The sequence below is a fragment of the Rhopilema esculentum genome, chromosome 20 (assembly GCF_057945365.1).
Source record: "Rhopilema esculentum isolate cy_ngs chromosome 20, ASM5794536v1, whole genome shotgun sequence".
Lineage (NCBI taxonomy): Eukaryota > Metazoa > Cnidaria > Scyphozoa > Rhizostomeae > Rhizostomatidae > Rhopilema > Rhopilema esculentum.
Window position 1 is genome coordinate 13,857,960 of NC_142834.1, and position 18,697 is coordinate 13,876,656.

Here is an 18,697-nt window from a genome sequence, read left to right on the forward strand (position 1 = left end):
GTTTCTAAAAGCCTCGGGGGCATAGCCCCAACTTCTTCCAAATGTTTTCCAATATCAGTTGTTGCATGGGCTCCGACACATGTTGGAAAGGGGGGGGCAGGGAAACATTTGGCCCTACAACAAATTTTGAGAAAAAGCTCTATTGTTTTGCAAAAAATGGGGGGCCATGGGCCCCGGCCCCCCTTTGTCGCATTCGACAAATGCTTTTTAGAGAAACTCTTCAAACCAAACTAAATGGCTTTTCCAATAAATTCTACCTGTGGGTCCATTCTCGCATTCCTTATCCTTATGACCAACCCCTGATTCACCATTGCTTACAAAATCAATGATATTCAGTCATTGCTTATTTTCGTTGCAGCATAGATATGAACAACGTACAAAAATCTTCTGCATATCCGTTTGTATTCATGAGAATGTAAATTCAATTAAATATACGTCAACGTATTTCAATTCACAACAAATCGAGCAATAAAAATAACAAATTTCTCTTAATTGAAAAATTACATTGGAAAACTTCAAAAAAAAATATATTTCAGATTAATTGAAGATTCAAATTCATGAAAATGATAAAAAATTGATAAATTGTTTATTCAATAGGTACACTTGTTAAGAAGTAGCCAACAAAAAATCGTACGAGTCCTTAAAAACCTTGATCATGTGGTCGTGCATTCAGGAGCACATGGTAGTGCAGTCACGTGGTCAAGCGGTCAAGCGGTCACGTGGTCACGTGGTCAAGTGGTCACGTGGCAAATAGCTTTCAAAACAGTTTGATTAAAAACACTGTGCATTGAACAGACAGAACTTATATTGCTGCAATCAAACGAACATTTTTGTTTAAACTTAGGTAAATTTCCAGGGGTACTAATGGTTTCTTTATGCCAGCAAAAACTTTATTTGGGGTTTGATTCGCTTTCATGAGTGATCTTGAAAAACTAGCACTAAAATGCGACTCAAAATCTAATAGAATGTTCTAACAGTCCATTTCGAAATACTTTTGCAAATTATCTGCATCTTTTGAAGTGTCTTTCTCTACTTTTTCTAGATCATCGTTCTTCTTCGCAGACGCCTGGGTCTCAATGACGTCATCCTGGCTTTGCTCTTGGACATCCTGTTGGTATTGGTTCATGTCCATATACACGTCCTCTTCGATACAGTTTTCATTCTGTAAATCATTGAGCTCATCTCTAGTATTTTCTTTTTCGTCTTCGTCTTTTTCTTGTTCAACGATTGTCGTCTCCTCACTCTTGCTAGAGGCATCGCCACTCTTTCTCCTGCGGTTAACTTTAGCGTATTCTGGATTACTGGCATTCGCAGAATCATTTGCTGTTTCTGCATCATTTTTGTCGGGTTCTTCATCTTTTTCTTTTCCCAACTTTTTCTTTATATCTTCGATCCATTTCTCGTCGATCTTTGAGTAGCGAGGATCGTTCAGCTCGGAAGACATCGAATCTTCAGATGCAGAGGAAGATGAAGATTGAGAAATGGCGTCTCCATCGAACACCATAGACCGTCGAAGACTGCCACTGCGTTTGACTTCTTCCATGTCACCTTGAAAACGAATTGAATAAATTGACTAAAATGCGCTAATAAAATTACCATTTGATTTAGTATCGTTCAAGACAACTTGGTTTATGAACTTTTCAGCAATATGGTGCCCTGTCTCTGTCCTAGAAGATCGTAGTCTTTAGGCTAGCTATTGCACCGGTATCAAACATTTATCAACATACCAACCAGTACATAGCCAGTTTGTACCACTATGACAGCACTAAGTGCAAGCTCAGTCGTTAGAGCCGCTGAATAGAGGGGATCCATGATTCGAACCTCGGACATGACCAGACTTTCTTGCAGAGTGAGGAGAGTCGCCAGCTCTCTGTAATTTCGTGTGTAAGAATCACGAGGAGTGGTCACATCGAGTGGAAAGACGAGGACACTACTCGATAAGCATAGCTTTTCAGTGTCCTAAAACTCCCTTTGGAAGCTAGGTAGCAAACAATACAATACTATGGCACCACTATAAACAACTATAGCATCAGTAGCCACAGCTAAAGCACCTTAGCACCAGTATCAGCAACTATAGCTCCAGTATCTACCGTTATAGCATCAGTATCAACAGCTTTGGTGCCAGTATCAACAACTATAGAATCAGTAGCCACAGCTAACGCACCTTAGCACCAGTATCAACAACTATAGCTCCATTATCTAACGTTATAGCATCAGTATCAACAGCTTTGGTGCCAGTATCAACAACTATAGAATCATTAGCCACAGCTACAGCACCTTAGCACCAGTATCAACAACTATAGCTCCATTATCTAACGTTATAGCATCAGTATCAACAGCTTTGGTGCCAGTATCAACAGCTATAGCATCAGTAGCCACAGCTATAGCACCTTAGCATCAGTATCAGCAATTGCTCCAGTATCTACCGTTATAGCATCGGTATCAACAGCTTTGGTGCCAGTATCAACAACTATAGAATCATTAGCCACAGCTACAGCACCTTAGCACCAGTATCAACAACTATAGCTCCAGTATCTAACGTTATAGCATCAGTATCAGCAGCTTTGGTGCCAGTATCAACAACTATAGCATCAGTAGCTACAGCTACAGCACCTTAGCACCAGTATCAACAACTATAGCTCCAGTATCTAACGTTATGGCACCAGTATCAGCAGCTTTGGTGCCAGTATCAACAACTATAGAATCATTAGCCACAGCTACAGCACCTTAGCACCAGTATCAACAACTATAGCTCCAGTATCTAACGTTATAGCACCAGTATCAGCAGCTTTGGTGCCAGTATCAACAACTATAGCATCAGCAGCCACAGCTAAAGCACCTTAGCACCAGTATCAACAACTATAGCTCCAGTATCTAACGTTATAGCATCAGTATCAGCAGCTTTGGTGCCAGTATCAACAACTATAGCATCAGTAGCTACAGCTACAGCACCTTAGCACCAGTATCAACAACTATAGCTCCAGTATCTAACGTTATGGCACCAGTATCAGCAGCTTTGGTGCCAGTATCAACAACTATAGAATCATTAGCCACAGCTACAGCACCTTAGCACCAGTATCAACAACTATAGCTCCAGTATCTAACGTTATAGCTTCAGTATCAGCAGTTTTGGTGCCAGTATCAACAACTATAGAATTATTAGCCACAGCTAACGCACCTTAGCACCAGTATCAACAACTATAGCTCCAGTATCTAACGTTATAGCATCAGTATCAGCAGCTTTGGTGCCAGTATCAACAACTAGAGCACCAGTATCCACAGCTATAGCACCTTAGCACCAGTATCAACAACTATAGCTCCAGTATCTAACGTTATAGCACCAGTATCAGCAGCTTTGGTGCCAGTATCAACAACTATAGAATCATTAGCCACAGCTACAGCACCATAGCACCAGTATCAACAACTATAGCTCCAGTATCTAACGTTATAGCTTCAGTATCAGCAGTTTTGGTGCCAGTATCAACAACTATAGAATCATTAGCCACAGCTAACGCACCTTAGCACCAGTATCAACAACTATAGCTCCAGTATCTAACGTTATAGCACCAGTATCAGCAGCTTTGGTGCCAGTATCAACAACTATAGAATCATTAGCCACAGCTACAGCACCTTAGCACCAGTATCAACAACTATAGCTCCAGTATCTAACGTTATAGCATCAGTATCAGCAGTTTTGGTGCCACTATCAACAACAATAGAATCAGCAGCCACAGCTAAAGCACCTTAGCACCAGTATCAACAACTATAGCTCCAGTATCTAACGTTATAGCATCAGTATCAGCAGTTTTGGTGCCAGTATCAACAACTATACCATCATTAGCCACAGCTATAGCACCTTAGCACCAGTATCAACAACTATAGCTCCAGTATCTAACGTTATGGCACCAGTATCAGCAGCTTTGGTGCCAGTATCAACAACTATACCATCATTAGCCACAGCTATAGCACCTTAGCACCAGTATCAACAACTATAGCTCCAGTATCTAACGTTATAGCACCAGTATCAGCAGCTTTGGTGCCAGTATCAACAACTATAGCATCAGTAGCCACAGCTATAGCACCTTAGCACCAGTATCAACAACTATAGCTCCAGTATCTAACGTTATAGCACCAGTATCAGCAGTTTTGGTGCCAGTATCAACAACTATAGAATCATTAGCCACAGCTACAGCACCTTAGCACCAGTATCAACAACTATAGCTCCAGTATCTAACGTTATAGCATCAGTATCAGCAGTTTTGGTGCCAGTATCAACAACTATAGCATCAGCAGCCACAGCTAAAGCACCTTAGCACCAGTATCAACAACTATAGCTCCAGTATCTAACGTTATAGCATCAGTATCAGCAGCTTTGGTGCCAGTATCAACAACTATAGCATCAGTAGCTACAGCTACAGCACCTTAGCACCAGTATCAACAACTATAGCTCCAGTATCTAACGTTATGGCACCAGTATCAGCAGCTTTGGTGCCAGTATCAACAACTATAGCATCAGTAGCCACAGCTATAGCACCTTAGCACCAGTATCAACAACTATAGCTCCAGTATCTAACGTTATAGCACCAGTATCAGCAGTTTTGGTGCCAGTATCAACAACTATAGAATCATTAGCCACAGCTACAGCACCTTAGCACCAGTATCAACAACTATAGCTCCAGTATCTAACGTTATAGCATCAGTATCAGCAGTTTTGGTGCCAGTATCAACAACTATAGCATCAGCAGCCACAGCTAAAGCACCTTAGCACCAGTATCAACAACTATAGCTCCAGTATCTAACGTTATAGCATCAGTATCAGCAGTTTTGGTGCCAGTATCAACAACTATAGCATCAGCAGCCACAGCTAAAGCACCTTAGCACCAGTATCAACAACTATAGCTCCAGTATCTAACGTTATAGCACCAGTATCAGCAGCTTTGGTGCCAGTATCAACAACTAGAGCACCAGTATCCACAGCTATAGCACCTTAGCACCAGTATCAACAACTATAGCTCCAGTATCTAACGTTATAGCACCAGTATCAGCAGCTTTGGTGCCAGTATCAACAACTATAGAATCATTAGCCACAGCTACAGCACCTTAGCACCAGTATCAACAACTATAGCTCCAGTATCTAACGTTATAGCATCAGTATCAGCAGTTTTGGTGCCAGTATCAACAACTAGAGCACCAGTATCCACAGCTAAAGCACCTTAGCACCAGTATCAACAACTATAGCTCCAGTATCTAACGTTATAGCACCAGTATCAGCAGTTTTGGTGCCAGTATCAACAACTATAGCATCAGCAGCCACAGCTAAAGCACCTTAGCACCAGTATCAACAACTATAGCTCCAGTATCTAACGTTATAGCACCAGTATCAGCAGTTTTGGTGCCAGTATCAACAACTATAGAATCAGCAGCCACAGCTAAAGCACCTTAGCACCAGTATCAACAACTATAGCTCCAGTATCTAACGTTATAGCATCAGTATCAGCAGTTTTGGTGCCAGTATCAACAACTATAGCATCAGCAGCGACAGCTAAAGCACCTTAGCACCAGTATCAACAACTATAGCTCCAGTATCTAACGTTATAGCACCAGTATCAGCAGCTTTGGTGCCAGTATCAACAACTAAAGTATCCGTGTCAATCGCTGTCAGTATCAAAGGCTTTTTTTGAAATTTTTTAAGGAAGGCTGAAGAATACATATATAAGCTTTTTCAACCCAATAAGGCACTGAATCTTATAACTGAATTGATCTTGTCATTGCTATCGAAAAAGCAAGCCAAGTTTTATCAGAATAAGAAAAGGTAAGAATATGCGAAAGAGCCTCATTGATTCAGTTCTTAATATGAAAATTAAAAACATGCAGGATAGGCTCTTTTGCGTAGACCTGTGGTTTGAAATAACAAGAAAAACAAATATCTCCTTCGCCATATATTGGGAAGTGTTTTGAGAAGCTCCTTCATTGTTTTACCTGGCGATTTATCCCATTTCTTGGAATTTCGATTCCTTCTTTTTGGGGTTGTCTGACAAACACTGCAGAGTGTGAACAGATCGTTGAAGATCTGCAAAACTCCCATATCAAAATTTCCGTCTTCTGAAACTGGACTCGTGTTCGGGTCATTCTCGTTTCCAAACAGACTTACGTTTGAATACAGGCGAGGTGGCAGAGGGGGTGCATCGTCGGAATGGCTATCAATAGACAAGGAATCGATTGGAGGGAACATTCCTGAATCTCGTGACTGTCCTGAAATAGAATAATAAATATTTGTTACTGGCATTTGCACGAGCGTCCAGGGAGCGCCAAACGCATAGTGACGATAATTTTAAAACCATTGGGAAAGAAGATCGTCCCTTCAACTTAGGAACCTGTCTACCTTAGATTACAAATTGCAAAGAGGGATTTATAATTAAATAATGAGTTAACAAAGAGCACACCCAAATAATGTAAATAATAACCAAAAAATCGGGGTAATAAAATCAAAGCATTTGCTTTTAAGTGAAGCATTTTCAATGAAATCATCCGCTCTTGGGTTGGCTGTTGATGGCTTTAAAGAATAAAAGAACTTCAAAAGAACGCAAAGAACTTGTGACTTCGTATCTCCTAAACGTCTTTTCTCTAATTAAACTTGATGACTTAAGTGAAATATTCCATTAATTAATCATAGACTATTGGCGATTTAATTGTTACATACCCTTATTGCCGTATAGAATGAATCTTGTAAGCTAAGTATCATATGCCATTATCAAATTATAGACTAAGCTTGACTTACTTTTTAAAGAGTCAGTCCTTGACTTCAAAGACCCTGTTCTCATCACTGGCTTTTCTGTGGCATTTTGAGTAATCGCATCATCATTCTCGAGAATACTAAAAGTAAAGCATGTAATTGTCAGGTATTTATGTTGATACTGGTAATATATTAAAGTAATAGACGATATTTCATAAATAAAAAAATGTGAAGAAATAACTCTAGCAAAATACCGATTAAAAGACAGCTTTTGTACATGGAAGCTGGATATTTTTGTGACGTTTCGAGCGTCACGTCACGCCTCATCAGCTGGTAAAGTGACTACTTTCAAAACATCGCAACAATTTTCAACTTTCAAGTAAAAAGTCGTATTTTGTACTTATCACTTATTCAACAAACAACACGCTGAACTACATTGATTAATAACTTTCTAACATATCATTCAAAGTTATACTGTAAAGTAGCAACTCTCTTACATATCAATGTAAAGTAATAGCATTCTTACATGCTATTATTTAAAGTTCTACTATAAAGTAATAACCTTCCAACACGGTATCATTCAAAGTAATACTGCAAAGTAGCAACTCTCTTACATATCAATGTAAAGTAATAGCATTCTTACATGCTATTATTTAAAGTTCTACTATAAAGTAATAACCTTCCATCACGGTATCATTCAAAGTAATACTGCAAAGTAGCAACTCTCTTACATATCAATGTAAAGTAATAGCATTCTTACATGCTATTATTCAAAGTTCTACTATAAAGTAATAACCTTCCAACACGGTATCATTCAAAGTAATACTGTAAAGTAGCAGCTCTCTTACATATCAATGTAAAGTAATAGCATTCTTACATGCTTTTATTTAAAGTTCTACTATAAAGTAATAACCTTCCAACACAGTATCATTCAAAGTAATACTGTAAAGTAGCAACTCTCTTACATATCAATGTAAAGTAATAGCATTCTTACATGCTTTTATTTAAAGTTCTACTATAAAGTAATAACCTTCCAACACGGTATCATTCAAAGTAATACTGCAAAGTAGCAACTCTCTTACATATCAATGTAAAGTAATAGCATTCTTACATGCTATTATTCAAAGTTCTACTATAAAGTAATAACCTTCCATCACGGTATCATTCAAAGTAATACTGTAGAGTAGCAACTCTCTTACATATCAATGTAAAGTAATAGCATTCTTACATGGTATTATTTAAAGTTCTACTATAAAGTAATAACCTTCCAACACAGTATCGTTCAAAGTAATACTGTAAAGTAGCAACTCTCTTACATATCAATGTAAAGTAATAGCATTCTTACATGCTATTATTTAAAGTTCTACTATAAAGAAATAACCTTCTAACACGGTATCGTTCAAAGTAATACTGCAAAGTAGCAACTCTCTTACATATCAATGTAAAGTAATAGCATTCTTACATGCTATTATTTAAAGTTCTACTATAAAGTAATAACCTTCCAACACGGTATCATTCAAGGTGATACTGTAAAGTAGCAACTCTCTTACATATCAATGTAAAGTAATAGCATTCTTACATGCTATTATTTAAAGTTCTACTATAAAGTAATAACCTTCCAACACGGTATCATTCAAGGTGATACTGTAAAGTAGCAACTCTCTTACATATCAATGTAAAGTAATAGCATTCTTACATGCTATTATTTAAAGTTCTACTATAAAGTAATAACCTTCCAACACGGTATCATTCAAGGTGATACTGTAAAGTAGCAACTCTCTTACATATCAATGTAAAGTAATAGCATTCTTACATGCCATTATTTGAAGTGCTACGATAAGGTAATAACCTTCCTACACGGTATCATTCAAGGTGATACTGTAAAGTAACAACCCTCTAATATGGTATCATTAAAGAAATAGCATGAATTATATTATCTAAAGTAATCATGTAAAATATTTATCGCATGAAATTTTTTAAATTTAATACATTTGTCGGTGACTCTTTTACATGAAATTGTTAAAAAGAAATACCGTGAAGTAATAACTCTCTGACATGATATCATTCAGAATAATACCAATTTATATATTATATTATATTAATTATATTAATTATTAATTATAAATATTTGCGAATTGACGATTGAACAGAGCATATAGTCTGAGCCTAGGAACTTTGTGATTCGTTGGCGGCGCATATATTCGGTAATTTACCGCTGACACGTGGATCAGAAATGCGAGATAAGATATTCTCAGTTTACGCAAAAAAACAAATATATAGTTTTTACTTGCATTTGATTTAAGGTTACTATTTTGATATCGTGAATCTTGAAACTGTATGCAGTGATACATAGTTTCAAAACGGAAAATCTGAGTGAGACACTGTCTTACAAGAAACAACAGATCTGATATCAGCTTTGTCAAATGTCTAAGCTAACACAAACATGGTTAAAAAGGATCTATCACAGGATTAAGAAATATTCACCTTTGTCCATTAAGCCGACAAATTTTCGAAAGAGGGAATATTCACTGCCAGTTTTGCAAGCATGAGAAATGAAATAAATCTATTTGGTTTCTTTAGAAAGGAGACACTCATTGCAGACTTGCAGCGTTTATATCTATTCACTACGAAGCAAATGAAAAATAAAATTCTTTCATGCTGGATCAGGCAGGTTTTTCAATGTTCAAAAAGCCATTTAAGCATATTTACCCTTTCTGTGAATTTGATCTATGCAAAAATCCTGGTATTCCAAACTTCTTGACCAAACTCTATAAAAAGACACCATTTGCGAAAATTAATGATAAAGGTATTTCGATTAATGGAAGGTTAACTTTTGATAAGAAGGTAAAATTTATCACAAATCTTGGAAATGATGCTAGCGATATCCAATGGGGCTAGATACATGAAAGGGGGGTTCGAAATAATTAGGGGGTACGTTTTACATTATAAAGAACTGTAAAAATGTATTATATATATAGCAAAGGCCCTGGTTAAATTCAAAGGGCACAAAAACATTTTTAAATTCGTGTATGTCAATGGGGTGGTATTTGAGAAACATATCTTATAATATTTGTAGCATGGAAGTTTTAATGGGAGTTTAAATTCTTTGGCATAGTTTGAGCACGATAAACATGGGTAAATGAAGATCCTTAGTACTAGATATTCGAAATTGTTAATTTCTGCAAAATCTGATATTTACAAAACTTGATGTCATAGCCAACAGCCTTTCCCAGTCTTCTTTGGAACAAAATTCTGATAACTTATACATTTTGATAAGCAAGTTTTCATGGAGGATTCAATCAAGTAGACAAGTATCAAGGTTGCAATAGTTGATTTTCTACCTTAACCTCTTTGCAGATGACAAACATATTAAATGCACTCTAAACTAGGGATTCGGGGGATACTTCCACATAACAACAAACGAAGGCCGTTGATTGGTTTGAGATCTTGATAATGTAACAGTATATAAGTTACCATAAGGCAGACACATTGAGATAAACACATTTCAGATCGAACTTTCTAGGGACGCCAGAGAAGGGGGCAGCCACTCCTGTTGCCCTTTGAAATGAGGGGACAAGGGGGCAAAGTGTCCTTTTTCAAAAAGTGCCCTTGACATCGGCCTTTTGAAATTATTAAAGAATCGTATGATATTCTGACTGTCCAACCTTTTTCCGACAAAATTTTTCAAAGCATTTAAAAAAATTCTTGTGACAGCAGTTAACCCATTAACAAGTTGCCTACAGAAACAGAACATCGAAATAAATTGGCAGTTATCAAAAGATTAGTAGATATTGGGTTTTTTGTTTGCAAATAAACTTTTGCTGAAGCCTGTCCCCCTATGCCCTTTTGGTCTTTCTTTTTGATATCAATCAAAAGAACAAACAAACTCAACGAAATACAGCTATGGTGTCGCTCATTGCAGGAAATGGAATGTACTATTCGACACGTGTACACCTTCTATATTTCGACTGTTTGATCACTGGCATAAAGACTTTGGACCCCTGATTCGATACAAAATGACAGTAAATTAGCTTATTCATCCCTCCTCCTATTTCGTTTTATGCAGGTTAAACTCTAGTGATACTTATTGTATTCTTCCTCCTAAAATTCCCTGAAAGTAGAAGTATGAAAATATCTTCCTTCAAAAAACACTTTTGTCAGCATAGCTTAGCTGGCAAGATGTAGTTACCCCCGTCTATAATCCTATCCTCCATAACTCTATACCCCCTTTATTTTGTTGGTTTAGTAGGCCATTCGTTTGTAGAGTTCTAATATAAAAGTTGCGATTTAAGAAGTTTCTTCTCTTTCGATTATTTTACGACAAAAAGCTACGATCCCGGACAAAAATGTTGAGAGAAAATGCAATTTTTGTAATTTTCTACATTACCTTGCCCTTGTAAATTCGAATCCCCCTCCTCCCCCTCCCTCCCCCTCCCGTTGGATTTGCAGTTCTATAACTTTTGCTTCAAAATCATGCATTCAACATTGAATTGGGGGAGGGGGGAAAGCTATATTTCTTGAAAAGTCTCAACTAATTTTGTCCGGGATTGTAGCCTATAAATGAGATGTTGTTCTGGACATACCTCTATGTTTGGGTTGAAACGGTATTTGTAGAGCAAGAGGATCCACCTGAACTTCTGCTCGCAAGTCGGTGCAGAGAACCACACTTGTTTTCCATCGTCAAACTCAAGTGTAAAGGTGTGGTCAAATCCGGCGTGAGGGTTGAAGCAACTCTTAATGCTTTTGCACTGAGAGATGTTCAGTTGGCCTGAATATAAAAAATGTGATTGTTACAAATAGTAACAACTAGTAACACATGTAACACGAAGTTAGGCGATTGGTAACAGCTTGTAAGGGCTTTAATGACAGGCAACGGGTGATAAAAATAAAAAAAGGGGAAATGCCCTATGTTTTCTGGGATATGCAGACGCATACAGATGGGATATGGGAGTGCTATTTAGGGTTACGAGTAATCTCCAACCAGAGCTCAATCTGCTAAAATGCTAGTTCAAGTATAAATTTTGATTTATTCCTTGGCTTCCAAAAGCAAATTCGTCAGTTCATATTCCACTTAAAAGTTGAAAAGAATTATGGTCTGGTAACAAATTGCGACAAGTGGAAAACACCGGTGAGACAAGTGGAAAACACCGGCGAGACAAGTGGAAAACACCGGTGAGACAAGTGGAAAACACCGATGAGACAAGTGGAAAACACCGGTGAGACAAGTGGAAAACACCGGTGAGACAAGTAGAAAACACCGGTGAGACAAGTGGATAACACCGGTGAGACAAGTAGAAAACACCGGTGAGACAAATCGAAAACACCGGGGAGACAAGTGGAAAACACCGGCGAGACAAGTGGAAAACACCGGTGAGACAAGTGGAAAACACCGGTGAGACAAGTAGAAAACACCGGTGAGACAAGTGGAAAACACCCGTGAGACAAGTAGAAAACACCGGTGAGACAAGTGGATAACACCGGTGAGACAAGTAGAAAACACCGGCGAGACAAGTAGAAAACACCGGCGAGACAAGTGGAAAACACCGGTGAGACAAATAGAAAACACCGGTGAGACAAATCGAAAACACCGGTGAGACAAATCGAAAACACCGGTGAGACAAGTGGAAAACACCGGTGAGACAAGTGGAAAACATCGGTGAGACAAGTGGATAACACCGGTGAGACAAGTGGATAACACCGGCGAGACAAGTGGAAAACACCGATGAGACAAGTGGAAGACACCGGTGCGACAAGTGGATAACACTGGTGCGACAAGTGGAAAACACCGATGAGACAAGTGGAAAACACCGATGAGACAAGTGGAAGACACCGGTGCGACAAGTGGAAAACACCGGTGGGACAAGTGGAAAACCGCGATGTAACAATTTGCCAACATTCAGGTGAGCGGTATCTGTTCACTAGGGTCCTAACGAAGAGGGGGGCTTAATTGTAGCTCCCCATCATTCTTTATTTAAAACCCCAATTTAAAAAGCGCAAAACCCCAATGCATAGATCATCACAGTTTCAGAATGATTTTCCAAATGCTAGTCTTATTAACCCCAATCCCAGAAGGCGTTCTTTAGACCTCCTTGGAACTGAAACTTCTCCATGACTCAAATCAATGGTCATCCCAGTCCGGATCGTAGTCCCAAATTGATCTTCTCGGTCCCAGTTGGCTTAACTTTAATTCCCAGTACCGATATAAGTAAATCCGGTCCCAAAAGCCTGTCCATTGTAATTGAACAAGTTCGTTTTTACATCAATCGATGTTGCAATTCCTTCTAAGGAAGTTAAAGAGAAAATTTCTAAATTTTTGAAGCTCCTTTTCATGTAGCCTTAGCATTCTTGTACGCCAAAGAAGCTTTTTGACAATAAAGCGAGATTCAAATATTGGTTTTTGCGAGCAGGTGAACAAAAATTAATTTCCTCTTTTGTCATTTTACGGTTACTGGTAGTGTTTCCGAGATAAATCATGGCATTCGGACTTTGATTCCAAAAGGATTAAATTTCAATAAGAAAAAATATTCAGAAGAAGAGACGTGGCTACTAGGGAGTCAGGCAGCCTTTCCACTAGACCGGGTTAAAACAAAAACGGATTAAAAGTTATACGTTTCTGCGTCGCGTTCCCACTCACCCACTTGAAAAACGGATAATCTTGAAAACGGTTCTCAGAGAGACTCAGTTTTAACCCGGGTAACTTAGTTTTAACCCGGGTAACTCAGTTTTAACCCAGGTAACTCAGTTTCAACCCGGGTAACTCAGTTTTAACCCGGGTAACTTATAGTTTTAACCCGGGTACCAAAGCAGTAAACAGGTCTTCAAATTAATTTTATGGTGCCTTGTTTTCAGGCCAACGTATCCAGCCACAAAGTTTTGGAAATTTGCCGGCTTAGGCCCTTGGCCACTGCGAGCTGCCAATTTCTACTACCGTTTTTTAAGCGAATATTTGGTAGTTGGTCAAATACATGTTATCGTTGGACTCATTTCTTCCCTTGCTCAAAAGCAAAGCTCCTATCCCCATCCCTGGAAAAATTAAAATGCAGTCTAAGTGAAGGATCAGATCAGAATCAGGAAAACATTATGGCCCCATGGCCACTGGCCGGAGGGAGGTTGTAGAAACAAAAGCAAATTGAGGAAGGTGACGAAAAAATCGAATGATATTTATAAAATTCCTGTTTTTCAATATAAAATTTGTTGAAGAACTGCTTTGCACTGTAAAAATTAGGTGCAAACTTTTTATAAATTATATGTAAATTATGACATGCATTTGTTATTAATTGACATAGGGATGTTACTTTTTATCTGTCCCAAAAATATCTTTAACTGAAAACGAACTACAATTTTTTAAAAATGTTTTGGAGAACAGAGTTGGAAGAAAAGAGATCAAAAGTAGTTGGGTAACCCCAAATTACAGGCCACGCCCATTTAAAACACATTAAAAATGAGGAAGGTTTTGTAGTGAGATATGCTTGGCCAGAGGAACATTTACAACTATTCTGGAATCTGGATCAGGTAGGCCATATTTGGCAAAGAAAGATAAATATCAACTTAGATATTATCGAGTAGTATTCTCTTTGAAACTAAGTGTTTATCAAAGACAAAAAGTCACAAAAGCAATGTAAAAATTTCGAAGCCCTGAGAAATTATGCGATTTCTCAGAAAACATTTAGTAAAAATCACCCACGCCTCAGTGATGGGAGTTTACACGGTAGTTTACAACACATGCCTCTTCTTGCCTTGTCCTAAAACAATAGTGGTAAAAGAATCCGAGACGAGCAATTACTGATGGGCCTGGGGCAGAGGCTGGCTACCATTTAGGAGGGGGCTCACCTCAACGATTTTCCAACAAGAAAACAGACAAAAATGGATTTCATTGGTATGAAAACCTGAATTTCCTGACATAGAATGCAAATGGGGGGGGGGGGGGGGGTACGAGCCCGTTACCCTGGGTACCAGACTCACTTTATATAAAATAAGAGTGTAGATATGTTGTCGAGCTGAGGGCTTTGGGAAGCCGAGCCTCCTTTCTAAATCCAAAAATAGCCCTTTTTTACTTTTTGCTATTGTTTTTTCGAGATATTTTTTCGAGGGCCCCCTTTGTACTTTTCATAGCAACACTCCCCTGGTTTAGAGGGAGAAATATTGTGAGACCTAAAAAGTCCATTTCTACAGTAAGTGTACGAGAATGAATCTGTGTACGCTTTTAGTCGACAATACTCGCTCAAACTATTGCACTGACGATACATATTTGATAAATTGTTCCAGCCTTTGCATGAAGTTGACTTTTTACAAATGTTTATATTTTAGCTTAATTAAAGTTTGTTGAACAGCTATAGCTTGTGTCAATTTAAAATATTTTGCTTTCAGTTCGAAGAGCAACGCTGGATCAGTGTCCGTGTCAGTTAACAGATTAAATGTCGATAGAGGGTCAAATAACAAAATTCTTTTTCCACCATCAGCTTCTATCAGATGGTTTCAGATGTTGAGACCTCGGGTGAGACAGCGGACACAAATGAAATGAAAAATACAACTCTGAAATTAATTCATGGCATATTGACCAATGTGATTGCAGGAAGTGATCTCGGGACTGTTTGGCGAGGGGGCGGCAAGGAGCTTTGCTGTTTGCTCCATAAAATATCTCGATTTATCTGAGATGGGGTACCGGTCACTCCACTCTCCGTCGGAGCCCCCCAGATCCAATGACCCTATCATTTGCAATTTCTATTATTGGACACGTGATTTAGGCTAAATTCTACACTAGAGTAGTGCATAGGCTCCGACGCAAGTTGGAATGTGGGGAGGGGGGAGCAAGGGTAAATTAAAGACTCTAGGCTTATAATTAGAGAAGAGATTTTGCAAAAATTTCTATTGTTTCGCTAAAAAAAGAGGGCAAGATCTCTCTAGCTCAATCTTAACTCGACAGAAAGGACTAATGCAACGAAGAATTACAAAAGACATAGGGTAAAACAATTCCTAGTTCGACCCTACTCCGGTAGGTATCTATGGAAAAGGGAAATTTTGCCCCCTCCCTAAAATACGCTGAAAAGAAAAACGGTGTTATAACCTTGTCTGGTATTGGAAATTGGTGAAGCATTGATACTGACATCATATTGAGGTAAAGCTATATATTCAACCCAAAACAAATTTAACTTGATCACTAAGCGCCATTTTCTTTTCTCTTCAGTTAAAAATCCCTTTTACAGGGCTTTTTATGATCGTTAAAATCCCCCTTGCCCCTCCCCCACTTTCCAACCTGCGGCTGAGCCCATGTTTTAGCGTTTAACATATAATTTGAATTAAAAGGTATAATTTCTATGATTTAAGAAAATGATATCATTTCCAAGCAGGGTGTGCAAAATCAGAAAGAAATATGATTTTAAAAAAATCAAGTCGGGCTAACAATGGCATCACAGGTTCGTGCTACATAGGGAAGGGGACAACATAGGAAGGGCAGTTTGCCCCGTATCAAGATTTGCGGATTTTATCTTTACCGGTGTTCGTTGTCACCTTTACCATTGTTATAAATTCTCTCATTTTCTGAGGATTTCCTCAAACAGAAGAGCTCAAAAAACCAAATACAATGTGACAGTGCTATTAGCCAACAAGCATGTCGCACGATCAAGCAAAGGACAATGCAAGAGTATGCTTTCTAACCAAGGCCTTTACTCTGGCAATATTTTTAGTTTTAGCTAAAAACGCTAATTAAAACCTTACCTTTGAAATGGTCGTCTTTCTTGTAGCTTTCTTCGTCTTTGTAATAATTCACTACAAGTTTGGCATCTTCAACAAAATCATTTATATCGATATACAACACCTGGACTAAGACACACCATCGGAGATTCCAGAATTTAGAGAAGCTAGACTTGTCTCGACCTCCCTTCTTCACCGGCGATTTCACCAGATATCCTTTAGCAAGAGTCTGCTCTCTTCGATCCATGATACGATTTACATCATTCAAGCAAATCGCACAATGTTGAATGCTGGATTGGCACTTCCTTATATGTTCTGTCGACTTTTTGATTTGGTTCCTGACCGCTTTTGAGTCACTTGATACATTTGACTTCCTCCTTCCTTGTAACGCAAAGAACGATTTTTCGTCTCCACTGCCACTGAAAGAAGTTCTGCAAAACACTGGCAAAAGGGCACCGCGAAACAGGGGTTTTTTTGCCCCTTTTTGCAAAAAAGGCAAAAATTTGAAATGAACCACCAGTAAAACCTCGTTTTATCTGGTTTTATTCGCCCCCTTCCCCAAATTTGTTAAACCCCCCACATTTCTCAACGTTCCGCGGTACCTGGGGAATGTTGACTAGACTCCCAAAATAAACAAAAAGACTAGAAGAATCAGAGGAACTGTAGAAAATGTTCTACAGTGGAATAAAGAGGTCAGAATAATTTGGGGGGGGGCGGGAGATTTAAACTGGTAAACATTTGTTCTTTTCTTGATACACTCTTTTTCAAAAGAGCCAGATGACTTTCGTCTAGGCTATACGTTATTTTTTTTGGAGATACGAGGCTCGCGTGTTCGTAATGCTGTTCTTATTTTTGTATTAATTGTCTACAATTACTTCCTAACATTTTTTTTATATCTTTAGTAGCTCGATGGATTTGCTGATAAAATCTGCTCTATTTTGTTCGCGTTAGAGCAGATTTATCAACAACACATTTTTTCTTCTAGTTTCGTATCTGTTTCGTATCAAATCAGCTGAATTAACACAGGTCCTTTCTTGCACCTGGACCAAGAACATGAGCACTTATTTTGAACATGGAAAGATACAGCCTTTAACGTATTAGCGTGTTCTGTTGTTGACACAGTTGAACAAACGTGTGAAACACTTTAGTTTGAAGTCTACAGGTTTACACGTGTTTAAAGTCTGCAGAGGCAAAGGAATTTGGAGAAGCATTTGGTATGTGCCCCAATTATTTTTTCGAAAACATACAATAAGACCTCTTCAAACGTACCGTAAATCCTCGAATTGGCCCCCCCTCGAAAAAGCCCCCCCCCCCCCTTGAATAAGCCCCCACCCTAGAACTACAAATTGTCAATAAGCACCCCCCCCTACCCTGGGTACCAGACTCACTATATATGAAATAAAATAGAGAGTCTGGTCTAGTCCGCCCCATTCTCGTTCTGGTGTGCTGATATTAACCAATCAGGAGCGAGTGTACAGATTTCTGTACGTTCAAAGGTCACAGCGAAACAATAAACTTAGAGTGTCGGGGGACACTCTAAATTATTTTTTTTAAATTATTTTATTTTTAAATTATGAAAAATTATTTTATTTGCGTCCCTGTGCTCATGTGGGGGTCAGTAGATTTTGTCTCTTTGCTTCATTTCTCATGGAAGGACCAATTTTTTCTCGACGATACAAAGATAGGAAATATTCTTTTCCCTATTACAAAGTAATGAAATCCATTAAGACTGGAATTAATCAAACGCACTAAAAGCATGCCTTAAAAATAGCAGAATTTTTGAACGATTTCAAGAAAATAACTGGAAGAAATATTTTGAAATGTATTTTAAGCTTATCTAAAGGGTGTGGTGGCAAAAATTATCAGCTCGCTACGCTCGCAAGGAAGCCTCTATTCAGAGTTATACCAAGGGCCTCCGACAACCTCTCGTCGACCCTTTCCAATGTTGGTTTTTTAGTCAAATAAAGCTATTAACTCGAACCTCCCCCCCCCACTTTGAATTTCTTGGCACCGCCCCTTGACTGCCAATATTTTCAGGAAAAAGACAATAGTGTTAATTATGGAGGGCGCCATTTTGATGCTGGCCCCCCTAGGCGAAAAGGGCCAGGCCGCCACTGCTATGCATCTAGTTAGAAAAAGAAACTTCATTATTGTCGGTTGCTTTTGTACAGATGGCTTTTATCAAATCTGCTGGTGCTCCTTATTTCTAGGCAAGTCGATTGTAAAGCCTTTTAAAAGGGGGCTTTACCTACGTGAGTTCGTTGTAGGCAGAAA

At 38.5% G+C, this 18,697-nt stretch overlaps 1 protein-coding gene across 1 annotated transcript; it reads right to left on the bottom strand.

Annotated features, from left to right (window-relative positions):
- Window positions 1–394: 394 nt before the first annotated feature.
- On the bottom strand, window positions 395–16,970 carry LOC135687644 (uncharacterized). The gene is made up of 6 exons (XM_065204252.2): window positions 16,448–16,970; window positions 11,317–11,501; window positions 9,443–9,501; window positions 6,779–6,873; window positions 5,980–6,252; window positions 395–1,548 (listed from the first exon to the last, which is right to left on the bottom strand). The coding sequence occupies exons 1-6, from the start codon at window positions 16,668–16,670 to the stop codon at window positions 971–973; spliced, it is 1,413 nt and encodes a 470-aa protein (XP_065060324.2). The 5' UTR covers window positions 16,671–16,970; the 3' UTR covers window positions 395–970.
- Between the last annotated feature and the right edge of the window lie 1,727 nt (window positions 16,971–18,697).